This window comes from Dendroctonus ponderosae, unplaced genomic scaffold, assembly GCF_020466585.1.
Source record: "Dendroctonus ponderosae isolate FM_Combo_2020 unplaced genomic scaffold, Dpon_F_20191213v2 Dpon_F_20191213_7, whole genome shotgun sequence".
Taxonomy (NCBI): Eukaryota; Metazoa; Arthropoda; class Insecta; order Coleoptera; family Curculionidae; genus Dendroctonus; species Dendroctonus ponderosae.
The window spans coordinates 11,213,167-11,226,725 of NW_026018916.1; the positions used below are offsets into that span (position 1 = coordinate 11,213,167).

General features: G+C 31.6%; 1 protein-coding gene across 3 annotated transcripts in view; it reads right to left on the reverse strand.

Moving 5' to 3' along the window:
• LOC109543123 overlaps window positions 1–13,252 on the reverse strand; it is a 30,525-nt gene extending 17,273 nt beyond the window's left edge. Inside the window, exons 1-7 of one of the 3 annotated variants that reach the window (XM_048668431.1) lie at window positions 12,829–13,252; window positions 10,751–10,886; window positions 10,549–10,672; window positions 8,286–8,481; window positions 7,876–8,019; window positions 3,944–4,111; window positions 3,505–3,805 (exon numbers count right to left, since the gene is read on the reverse strand). In XM_048668431.1, the coding sequence (XP_048524388.1) occupies window positions 3,535–3,805; window positions 3,944–4,111; window positions 7,876–8,019; window positions 8,286–8,481; window positions 10,549–10,672; window positions 10,751–10,886; window positions 12,829–13,214 (1,425 nt within the window). In that variant the 5' untranslated portion in view covers window positions 13,215–13,252 and the 3' untranslated portion in view covers window positions 3,505–3,534. Of the gene's footprint in view, window positions 1–3,504; window positions 3,806–3,926; window positions 4,112–7,875; window positions 8,020–8,285; window positions 8,482–10,548; window positions 10,673–10,750; window positions 10,887–12,828 lie in introns of those variants that run through there. The other 2 variants (XM_048668432.1, XM_048668433.1) reach the window with 2 other exon arrangements.
• Window positions 13,253–13,559: the final 307 nt, after the last annotated feature.

The following is a 13,559-nucleotide window of genomic DNA, read 5'->3' on the forward strand; positions in this document are numbered from 1 at the left end:
AATATAATAGAAGACATGTGAGTACTAACCCATGCCCAGAAATGTCAATTTTGTACCACTTATAAATAATAATAATACATAAATACTTATAACAATAATACGTAAACTAAACCATATTAAAAAAATCAGACCATAAATAATTTTGTATTGCTTGAACCATTGACCAGCTTTATTACCATTATTTAGCCTCACCAACTGAACAGTTTAATTAATTTTTGCTGAAAACTAATAATGAGTAAAAGCCAGATTATAATAAGTTATTTGTGTAGTGTACTCGAATTGCATTACGTAAATTAACAGAGGATGACAATATTTGAATAATAGTAGAAATACTATTTAAAATATGGCCGTGAAATCGAAACACAATGGGAGAAACATTTAAATACTTTAAAAAGACGAATGGGTACATGCAGGCAATTAAAGCAATTAAATGGCAGTTATACCTGCAAATTAGGCACGCGTTTATAAGCGCAAACTGTGCATTTAAAGCTCAATAATTGCCCTATTAGATTAATGGAAATAACCGTGTTCACGAAGTCAGGAAGAATACATTAAAACCTAAGCAGGGAAGAGCTGAGCATTTTAAAAATAATTAAATAGTAAAAAATACGAAGGTATAAGTTTCAAAAAATACAAACATTTCAGTAATTTTATCAAAGTTGCTTTTATATTATGGACGAATTTTGAGTGACTTTAGTTTGTAACTGTCGTGAATATTTAAAATTAATTTAATAAATCGCTGAGTATTAAGATTACAGTCAGTAATGGTGGAAAGTAATTGAATTCTATTTTAAGATTAGTTGATGTTTATTAGGTACTTTTTTATATTAACCGTAGGAAAGTTTTATTATGCAGTAATAAATTAATTAATTCGCTCACTTCAGTATCATAAAATCTCATATATGCAAGAATCGATAATTTTACAAACACAAACTCATCTTAAATTCTTATTATCAAAAAAATCAATTACTTTTTCAAGTCATAAATCGCCGTTTTATCTAAATTGTAAGGGCAAAAGTGGCATTCTATTAAAATAATAGTAAAAAATCCACTTGGACTCGAACATGTTTGCGAAACTTAATTTATTAAATACCCAAAAAGAAGTTTGTAAAAAAATTAATTTATTAACACATCATTTTTTAACATGTGTATTTATTCAAGGTTCAAAAATGTTATTGAATCACTCTGTATACCGGTTCAAAAAAAAATCTATATTGCGAAAAAACTGAATGTAAACGAAATTATCTTTTATGTGAAATTAGAACAAGAAAATAAATCTTGACATCCGAAAAAATATGTCTCAGCAATAAAGCTTAGAAGTTAAAATGTTACAATCAAAATTATTAACTAATTTAAAAAATATATCAAGTTTTTAAGCTATTATTAGTGAAAGCAGCAGAATAGTGCATAAGAAGAGAGCAAAATAGGTAACAATAATACACTTGAAACCGGAAATGTAAATATCCATCAAGAAAATTATGGCACAAAGTTCACAGACCATCAAGAAAATAAAGGAAGCTATTGAAACAATATATTATTGAAATAAAGTATTAAGAAGTCTCTCTAAATCACGAAAATCTAGAACTGAAGTTTGCAAGTTTTTTTCCCTGAAAGTTTAATCTTAACTTTCCGAGCATAATTCTACGGTCGTGATTTAGGTTTTCCAAAATTGTTTAGAAAAAAAATATTTTTTCACTAGTTATTATTCCAAATTGCGTCTAGAAATGTTATTGAAAACCATCGGGTTCCACTTTTTGCGATAGTTAAAACTATCTACTTATACAAACCGTCTCTAAAATTTGCTGAAGAAAGGTTAGCACAATTTCTGCCGAGAGGCCGAGACATTGCAATCTTACTTTAGAAAGAAAGTAAATAATTTCTGAGGTTCAAAGTGTCAAACGTTCAATTTGGCTTTAGCTTCTGGTTAAAGTTCTAGATTAAACCTTATCTAGAAATTAAGACGATATGTTTGTTGGCACATAATTTTTTTTTTATCAGAAATCTGTTTCTTCTGTTGTTTGGTCTATAAGAGTATGAGCTGATTTGACTATCCGTTTTTGAGACATCTGGAATTACAAATTAATTTTGTGTATAGTACTACTCTTGGTCTAAGCACATCTTTGCAATGCATAAGCATTGGCTAAGCACAATCGTCTATTGAATTTGGAGTTTTCTTCAATTTATTCTGATCGGGTTATTTTGTGATGGAGTTTCGTTAATCCGATGAAAATGGATAAAAAAATCGGAAATTCAGCAGTGGATAATTGCTGATGATTTAACGCTGAACTCAGAGCCTGTAGTAGTACCAGACAGAAAATAAATTATTTAAATCCAGTTTCATTTAAAACAGGTTGCGTAACTCGCGCCTAACAGAGGATTTCGTTGAATAATAATAAATTTATTCAAAAGTGAAGTATGCCTCAAAACAAGTTATTCGGGTTTAAATGTGTATGAAGTACTAAAAGTAGCGTCACACTTGATATCAAAAATTTAAGTCGAAATTAAGTTTTTTTTTTTTCGTGAAAACTCCCATAGTTTAAAATCATCAAAATACACCAGTATTTAATTAAAAGGAATATTGATCAAAACCTAAATTCAATTTGATCGTTTCCCTATTTATCAATTACTGAGATATGTTGGAATAAATCATCACCTTCAACCTCGGGATACACCCTGTATTTCTCTACCGAAAAGCCTCAGATAACGCAAACCGAACAGAAGAAGATAAGAAGTTACAGCAATTTAAATGTTTGGCTACATTTTCAGCAAATTCATGTTGCAATTAACTTAAGCCATGATAATGCAAAATTGTCCGAAATCTTTTACGACTTGCAGGACTTCACACACGAAGATGTGGCATGGACTGGTATTTTTTACATATTTAAGATACAGAGTGTTTCAAAACACCATTTCGCACTATAGCCGATTGTCTTAATTCAGGTTGAAATTTGCTTTGATGTGCAACCAGCTGCAGGGTGTTGAAGCTTCAGGAAAGTGTTCTTCTTTGTTAGATTATTAGGGGTTGTTAATACAACCATGCAAAATTAGTAAAACACTTTCGAAATATGCACATTAATATTATTCCAACCTGCATCCATCAACCCTTAAACACGGTGTGCACATGGAAAAGATTAGTTCCGCAACACAGACATCTGGCATAATATGCAGATGAACGCGTGCCGGGTTGTTTGACTGAAAACATAGGAAATAAGATTAAGTAAACAATCCTCTTTTGTTTACGCAATAATTCCATTGCTTTGTCCTGGATTTGAATTCGCGGCGGCAAAACTTTTACGGGAAAGCGTCAAGTGGAGCGTCCCGTTTCTGGATGAATTTACACTAAATGATACCGGAAAGTTTCATGACAGTTGGCTTGCGCCCAAGTATGAATTATCCCGTTTAGGAAATTTTGTCTATACACGGTGTACAGCAAATTTAACATTAAGATGTTGTGTAGGAGAGAGTTTTCCATTTTGGTGCAAAAAAACTATATTAAATCCAGTGAATAAACAACAAACATTTTCAAACAACCACTCATCTCTTTGAGGTTTCGATTAAAATGCGCCCGACTGAATTAACAAAGCTGTTTCCTAATATGATTAAAACATGTGAAATTCTGTTCCGTCTACCAGCAGAAGGCTTTCCGATAATCCTGAGAACCGTTGAAACAAACAATTCCCATCTATTCGTCTTATTTCCATTCTGGCTTTCGAGCTTACTGTTCAATTTAATCTTAGATATAGCACTGCTTACCATGCATTTCTTCTTTTCCTTACTGTAGTAGTAGCCCCATTTACAAACGCAACTGAAAGGGATAATCGTAAAGAAAACAAGATCAAAATTACGATCAACAACAGAAATGATGTAAAAAACTATTGTCAAAAAAAATAAAAGTATGGTGTAGGCAAATATTCACGCAAAATTACTTTAAACTAGTCCACACCTGAATCCTCCAGGCGTATTTAAGCACGCTTCTCCTTCGGCATTACAACCGTTTGGTTTCGAGTTCAAACATTCGTCCTCATCAACGCAAATTCCATAAAGCGAATTCCAAATGAAGCCCTTACGGGAGCAGGTGCATGAAACGTTCCATCTATTTAGTATTATATCGCTATAAAAGTTACAAGATCGTAATAGTATAGTATACATCGAATGAATCAACGGGGTTTTATCTGCGACCAATATAATCACCATACGTACTTCTCTATTCTTGAACAATAAAAATAAATCAATTTTTTCATATCGTCGTCTTTTTCAGAATTTAAATAAATCGCATTCACAATTTACCACAAAATACACCACAGCCATTTGAAGACAGGCAATTCAATCAGTCAATATTCCCCAACCCAAATAGCAACCAAAATAATGTAGAACCTCTGGACAGGAGCTCAGATTAGTCAAGTTTCTTTCGAAGAAATACTCCTAGAACCCATTCACACACATTCAAAACATTGACCAACCAATCGATCCAAATTACTCCAGATTACCAATCTGAATTAAAAACTTTTTATCAAATTGATCCAAAGCATTGAACAAACATATGACTCCCAAGAATATTTTCCAAATTCCAACTGGCGTCAACAAGACCAAACAATTATATGTCATAAATAAATAAAATGTTTAATATTCCAACTGCACATAATATGTATTTTTATAATGTAATAAGCAGCTTAAATTACACCTTTGACCATGTTTAATGTAGATGAAAAACACAAATTCTATGTATTCGATTATCGAGATAAATATGAACGTTTAATAGGAGTTGATGGACTAAATCCATTAAATACTAATGCAAATATAAAACTAAACAACTTTCCACGTTCCAGAGCTTCATCACAAAGTTTCAAGTATTCAAAATTTTTTCAAAATTCCAATCAATCTATGAAACGGTTTCGCTATCTGAGATTATCAAAATTTCGGAAAAAAGGACATAGAAATGCAGAAAGCAGTCGAAAATAGTGTATATTTCTGAACCATTTGTTCATTTGGTTCATTCTGAACCAAAGTAGAAATCATAAATCCAATAAATGTAAATTTTATGGAAAAATCGAAACAAAGCATACATTCTCAAAACATTAACAAACATTAATATAAAATTTTAAAGACATAAAGTTTTTTCACTTTAGTTTCATTTCAGTTTCACAAACAAAGTAAGTTACAAAATTAAAACCACTAATGGCAGTCCAATTTTTACCAAACCTTGTAGAATTACATAAAACTGAAGGCCTACTTATTTAATTTCATTGTACGATATTCGAGCACATACGCTTTAAAAGTAATTGAGTTTCGACTCAATTTCATAAAAAAATGTAGGTAAATAAATGATCTACTCAATCACTATCCTAAATTTAATTGTTTAGGTATAATTATTTTTTTCCTCCAAATCTATTTGAAATTCAACATTGCAAATGTGAGCTTGTTTTAAGAATAATGGTCATTATACCCCTACAGGAACAATATATGAAGTTAAAATGTATGTATACCATAAATCAGCTAAATGAATAAAAAGTCGTCATTAAGCATTTATTTTCAGGTCTAGTGTTGTTGGCACTGAACATGTTACGGTAAATTTGTTTAATACTATGATTGCGAATAATAATCGTATAGGAATCACCAAAAACAAAAAATGATAAAACATACAGAAAAGTTAAAAATTCCTTGGCAGCATAGGAATATTTGACTTTGCTCCAAATTTGTTCAAGATTTGTTAGCCTTCAAAGTGAGGCGATTTAAAGTAAATTCGTGCTTCAAGCGACTCACAGATAGTCATATTTCTCAATATAAATTTTTATTTATTAGAATTCGCTATTACAGGTTGCATATAAATTGGGATTTGCAAAGGTCGCAGTGCAAACGGATTTTCAAAGCTGAACAGTTTTTCTCATTCAATGCCACTAAAATTTTTCTACAAAAAAATTCCACTTTTTTTTCAAAACTTTGGGTTTTTCGAAATAAACACACTTATTTTAAATATTTAATACAACTTAGAACAAAAGCATATTAGCGCTGGAATTAATGAGATCAAATACTACGCTTGCCTACGACACCCAGTAAAACCTCGTTATAGATTTTCATTTAATAAAATTCAAAACTAAGGGAAAAACTGCACTAACGGAAGTTATAAAGCTTTGAGCAGTTTAAACAAGATTAATATTTTATGGCATTAATGGCAAGGATTTTCAAACGATTTTCAACAGAGAGTTTTAAATAAAATACGTTCAATCTAGAAATGCCAAACGACCCCGAATAAAACCAGAAGCGCTTTCCTGTACTGAACTAAACTGTAGAACGAAACAGACAAATTTTACAGCAGTGTTAGAATCGGGTAAAATAACTTCGTAGAAACACTTCGAATAAGGCATTATAAATTACACTTTAAACACTGAAGTGACCGAAGGACAGTGAAGCGTAAGCATACAAATTTCACGACTTTCACAGCAAAAATTGGACAAGTTTAAATATAATGTTTTTGACCTTCAATTTTGGAACAGTTTACTTACTAAGTTTGCGGTATTTTTGCAAAATTTGTGGCAATTTTGGCTACTTTCGGCTGGTTTGCTTTAGTTTGTATTAGTTGAAATGTTCAAGAATTTTTCAAATTGGGCTAAACTAGGTGGAAATTACATACAGGATTGGTCAAAGTTATACACATTTTCCTCAGGTCGCTTATAAAAATATTTAATGAAAAAAGTTGATTTTAGACAGTCGCTGGATATTGGCAAATTACCTGAAACCATATGCGGTGCTCAAAAATACGTTTTTCACTTTCATTTGATGACAAATGTAAATCGGTTAAGAAAACAGAACCACCTATAATTCCTAGAGAAGATCTGGAAGTGGAAGAAAATCGAAGCAAAAAATTGCATGATCATAGTCTGGACTGTCGTTAGAAAAGTAATCCACAATGTACAGGTATGTTAATTATTATTACCACCGTCCCAATACGACTTAAAAAAGAATGGGAAAAATAGCAGATTTTGAAAATGATGATTAGTTTTATTATTTTATTAAGTCCCTCAGGTTTACCCAACATATGTGATATAATTCCTCTAAACACTGAATTAATACGACCAGTTAAATGGAAACATAAACCTTAAATTTCTTGTTCGGCACTCAAATTTATTTTAACTTTCAACTAAGTACGCTTCAATTACTAATTTGATTGCACGTTCTATTTAATTAGAATCGGAATGTGCAATTTTAATCAAAATAATATTTTAATAAGTTGAAGTCCATGTCGAAACTGAATTAATGTTTTTGTTTTGTTATTTCGTTCGTGAAGTTTACAACAACTAATAGTCTTGTCCATAATCCTGACCTACACCTGCAGTTTTAATAGTAAATTTCTAATAAACGACTGTAATTAACATTGCGGGATTTATTCGAAGTATTACGAAATTGAAAGCTTTCCGAGTTGCAAAAATGAAAATTGCCTAAAACTCAACAGTAAGTAAGGCTTGTTATGTTCTAATAAAAAAATTGTTTGTTTTTAAACAAATTGCTACTTGAATATTTAATAAAATCCCAAGCAATTTCTACAATATAAAGACTAAATAAATCAATAAAAGCCCCCATAAAAGCTGTCACTTGAACACCTTGTTACCCTAATAGCATTATACCTTCCTGATAATGTTCCAATAATAGACCGTTCCAAAACTCGGATGTTAACTTATAATTTAGGCATCAACTTGACGATAGAGTGATAACCTAATAGCATTTTTAAAGTATGCTTGAGAAAATATAATTATTCGCCTGGAAAAATTCGCTTAACGTCTGGAATAGTAAGCAAATAAAAAGATCGAAAAGAGCTGAACAGAGGCTGAAATATTTTCGGAAACTAAACAATCCTGTGAGAAATTGCATTGCTTTAAATACCTGAACTCTTTATTTTCGCCTTTTCTAAGCAGGCATTCTCTGTAACCGGCTGAATTTTCCTGAAAACATGGATTTTTTGGATCGTTCAGACAAGTTTCCTTTTGGGTGACGTGTTTGTTCGGGCAACACGGGTCAGGGCAAAAGCTGCAAAGATAAAGTAAGTATTCTCAAACAGATAAAGGTTTGGCCTTTGTCAAGGAAAAGCAAAATTGGCATTTTAAACCAAGCGATTTCCTTACAACCGTTTATATTTGTTGGCAGAGGATCACTACTAACCAGTCTAGACGTCTTTTATCGAATATAGAAAAATGTCCACACATTGCCGCAGGTCAAGCGAATTATGGGATTTGTATGTTGATGGATTTGTGTTGATTCCTTAATTGAACATATTTTATAGTATTTTTTATTACCTATAAAGGGCGCAAGCGAATGGTTCTTTATCTACAGCCCGTATATCTCGATTATTCGGGCCAGTGTTGTTATCCAAGCAATAAGCAAAGTTATCACAAAATCCATCAATGTGCTTCAAATCGGGTACTTCGTTCATTACAAACCAGCACATGAAATAACTGGCTGTTGCTCTCCATTGGTACCGTTCTAATGGTCCTAAATGAGTAAGTTAAAAATAAATTGAGGATTGATTGGGAGATTAAAATATTATAGCGTTTTTAATTAAATGAGTTAATAAATGAAGGTAATAGTGTATTTAATTTAAGAATGTTTTTTTTTTAACATATAATGCTTAACTTCTCATAAAGACATGAAAAATCGAGACAGGAAAGATGCAAAACAATTTATTATTCAATTAAAGTATTATTAAAAATGTATGCCTTAAAGCTGAATAAAAATAAAACGTGCCAACAAAAAACTGAACTTAATTTTTGAGAGTACCTACTCTTTAACGTCAATTTTCTTTTTTTTTTAACTAAGTTTTCAAATATTTGTTGATATTTCTCTAAAAACAGGAGTAGCAATTAATGCAAAATTATCACAAGACAGATTCTTTAAAACATTGGAATTCAGAATTTTTATTTTGTCAACCTGCCGATAGACTGTTTGGCAGAAAACCTCCTCCAAAGCAGTTATATGAGCCTCCTTGTATTCAAAACTTTTCTATTTGAAAATATAATAAAATGCGCCTTTGGAAGTATTAGTGCCTCAAAAAATGTATTTGCAAAAGAAGTTTTGAAACAAAATTCCAAAATGTGACCAAAATTACATCAGACACGATGTTAAAGAGTTACTGAGCGTTTAATATAAGCAAACAAACATTAATTTATCAGGGTTTGAGAGTTTCTAATAATCAGTTGTTAAAGTAGATTAGGTATTCTAAGTCATTACCCAAATAATTCCAGAAAATAAGCAAAATCCATTGTTAATGGGGATTTAAATCAATGGTGCAAAAATAAAAATAATTATAAAAAAATTAGGCACTCAATTTAAAAATATAACTAAAAATTATTAATTAAAAATTGTTAATTTTATTTCCGGAGACTCTGTAGATATATCGAGGTACATGATAAATATTCTCTTAAATATTTGCCTTTTATGTGATTTTTCTACATAAACTCGCAGAAAACGATTTAACAGTCAGTTTATCACTTGTTTGGACGATACTTGAACTATTTTTTTAATGTCATTTGAATTAACTTGTTGTACAGAGTTTTGCTTAAAACTATTTTTTTTAATATTGATGAAAAGGACACATTTCAATTTTTACACGAAAATTGCTAATGAAAGCTTGAAAAAGCTAATACCACATATTTTTCCCATGATCAATTGAAAATATAACTTAAATTTACAAGATTACGAATTACTATTTACATATCGAAGATTTTTTCACGATGTTCTTATTCAAGTATTAAAAAACCGCCTTACAAGCGTTTGTTCCTATAAATCGGAGTTCTCACATCAAGACATAGAAAACAAAGATTATATAGAAAGTAAAAGATTATAAAGATAAAAATAGATAAAGAAAAGCAATTGACGTCTTCTGATAAAAGCATCTAAAACTTAAAAAAATTACATCAAAAGTCGAGATGGAAGATGATAAAAATGAAATGTTTCTGTCAGTTTTCCAACTAGAGAGAATTCCAAAATATTCTGGCAACTCAGTTCAGGAAGGTTGCATAATATCAAAAATGTCTTTTACTAAGCTCTTATTAGAGAGAACAAATTAATTTGGCAGATATTTAAAACAGAAGTTTCATTTAGTGAAAAAATCCAAAATGCATGTTTCTGGAGTTATTGTACAAAAACAGTTATAGAACAAAACGGAAATAACACTTTAACTCTCATCTTCAGTGGAAAAAATTAACATTTAGCGCATATTGAACATTAAGCGTATATCTGTATAAGTTGCCGGAATTTTCCAAATGAGACCTAAAACTTCAGGATCCGTGACCCTTGTTTCGGATTTTTAACCCAAAGTTTATCAAATTTTCAAACTTTTTACGAGCAGCCATAACAACGAGAATTAAAGAAAATTGCAGCTTCACTTAAAAGTGGCAGATTATGATTAACGAAATATTAAAAGCAAAATTAATTGGGGCAGCCTAAAGTATCTTCATTTCACCTATTAAGGAACCAACGATTAGCTCAATAAACCTACATATTTCCTGTTGATCATTGAAATAAGTAAAGAATGAAGCTCCAAACTTGAACTTGAATTACCTTCAAATGGTTCGGCAATTTCCTCGTCTAGCTTTCGCATTCTAATACACTCTTCGTCAATTTGAATTAATTTTGTAGAGTTAGCTTCCCAATTATTTTCTTGTGCAACAATCGAAGTGTCATCCTAACAACAATATAATAGGAATAGAAATTTTTGCCTTCACTTTGGGAAAACTTTTGAATATAAATTATTTTCACCCACCTGCCTGCTTAAAGCTACATGCTTTAATTTCTTCCTAAGATAATCGACACAGTGTAAAAATGAAGGTTCACAGTATCTATGCACTTCCCAATGAAGCGATCTCAAAGGAGGTTTCGGAAAATATTGAAAATTTGTCCTGAAACATTGTTATTTTTGCATACCGATAAGTGATCTTAGTCTTACAATAGAGTAAGTTTGAAATGTTCCATTGAACATCTGTAGAAAAGTGTTGTTGCATTAGAATAATGTAATTGGATCGTATTACCTATGCACACACTGAATTGCTATAAAAGTAGAAGAGGATGCCTATTTGAGTCTAAATAAGGTGAGTCATAATGAGATAAACATTCTTCAACTCTAGTTGATATTTTCTAATAATAAATTCCCGTTATAAGAATAGATAAGTATAATAAAATCGTTCATTCCACATACGAGGAGACATTACAAATGTATTTTAAATAACTGCAATTTGCCATACACCACACTGATTAAAGGGTATTATGGTATCAAAAGCGATGGGCAATAAACACTAGGAATTATAGGCGATATTATTCTGCATGGCAGTAATACATAACTGCAGAAATACCGAAACAACAGATGTTAATTTCCTATTGTTGTCATGAGCGCGTGTCTTTAGGGCAATTATTAAATATCCAGCATATTTGATATATAATCGATGTTCCTGATTATGGCCCTGTTTGGCACCCGTTGCGAACCAGGAGGAATATATCAAAGTGAATTTATCGTCATTTCCTTATGTAATCGTATAATATGGGTCTAAATCAGTTTAGATAGAGATTACGTTCAGAGTATGAGCAAAATTGAGAACATGTCGCATATGAAGAAAGAAAATAATGGGAATTACAAAAATAATCTACTGTTTTTGGTCAGGATTTAGAACCTACTGTTGAAGACTCGCATTCCAAGAACTGTGCAATATTCAACTACGATTCCTTAAGCAGCTCAACCACCAGCATCCAAAACAAAATTCAATTAACTTTGCTACCATTTAGTATTAGAAATTGTCTAAGTACTCTTTGCCTGGCAAAATATTTCCAATTAATGCTTCAAAAACCCCAATTGTTTGCTTAAATTTCTATCCATTTTCCGTCATTTTTAATTAAAAATTTTTCGTTGTTATATATGGCTGGCGAATACGAGTGGTGTATGTAGGTAAAACTACTCTAAAATGCACTCAACTTCCTCAATTATAAAACCGTGTTTACATTTGATTACCTCTTTCTGTTCTTGAAACAGAATGGCTCGATGCAATGCGAAAGGAAAATACGTTTTTATTAAAGCATGAAATGGCTTTATAATTCATTTTCAAGCCGGCTCGAAACATTTAGTCAGAATTCAGTTTTAATAGCTTACGTTTGGATAATTGCCGACAGCAACTTAAAAAGGTAGAATTCATAGCAAAATTAAACGTTGTCAACGCTCGATTTCATTTAGCTAATCCGATTAATTTCAAATAGACCATTGGACTGGTCATTCATAATTGTTCTAAAGAGGTAAAATTTCAGCAAATAGCTTATGGAAGAAATGTTTGAAAAACGTTTTTAGCATCATTCACTAAACTACCAGGCTCAGTTTCTTTAATTATAAATTAATAACGAAAATGTACTCTAAAACCAGGGAAACATGTTCAGTGTAAAAACGGCTGAATATTAAGTACTTAAAATTTCCAGAAACACTCTTAAGCGAAATTTATGAATGGCATTAAGTCCGAATTAAAATTTAACTTGTTTGAAACCATTCTTTTTAGTAATGTATTTTCCACATTATAAAAGTGATGGCTTAGGGAGTTTTAGTTATAAGAGTCCCGATTTTTTGCCTTTTGTCCGCATGGTTCTAATTAGGAACAAAGGGACCGCATGAAAATAGCTAATGAAACCGCTGGCTTACTGAAGAAGTATGAAAATTACTGCGCTGTTATTTCGGTATACCTATTTTGTGACATAACTCGCTTTTCTGAATTCAAAATCGAAATTTTTGAACAATGCTTGAACGCTTCTATTCTTAAATATATATATATAAAAGGCCAGAAACAACTGTTAAAAAATATTCCCAAATACCTTGCAACGTTATCACCAAGTCTGTTATATCTTCTATCATATTCGTTAAATTTATGCGCTCTTAAGTAATAAGCAATATCTTTTAAGGCGTCCTTATACCATGGGGGATGTTCACTTTCGAAAACTTCGTTAATATTGTGCGTTTTTTCGGATGAAGCTTCTGAAGACAACTCGGATTCCGTATTTAACCCTTCAAAGTGTGATGCTGTTGCATTTTGCACTAAATTAGTTCCATTGTGCGTGCCAAAATCACTCTGCAATGCAGATGCAGCTGTAAAGGTGTCCGAATTTTTTTCTGAACTTTCATTAATTTGAAATGAAATGGTTACATTCCAAAAGAAAAAGAATGCGTACAACACAGTTAAAATAAAACTGTTACAAGGCATTTGCGTGAAAGTTATTTGTCATTGTCACTCAACTTATTTCTAGTTCATTTCATATAAAAACCGAAGTAAGACTGAAATCACAAAGCTAATAAAAAAATAAGTTATACAAATAAAACCGTCAATGTTACAGTTAAAAAATAGGTACAATTGCAATTTTTGGGATAGCCGAAAAAATGTCCCTGGCAACTTCCACGGAATACGGCAACAACCTGTCCCAGGTTAACACGTTGCAGGAGAAGAACCAGTCGCCGCAAACTGAAGTGGAAAACCACGAGCCGCGCGTTAACACCGTGTACAACAATGGGCAGAAGTTGATCGATGAGGCCCACGAAGACGCGACAGAGT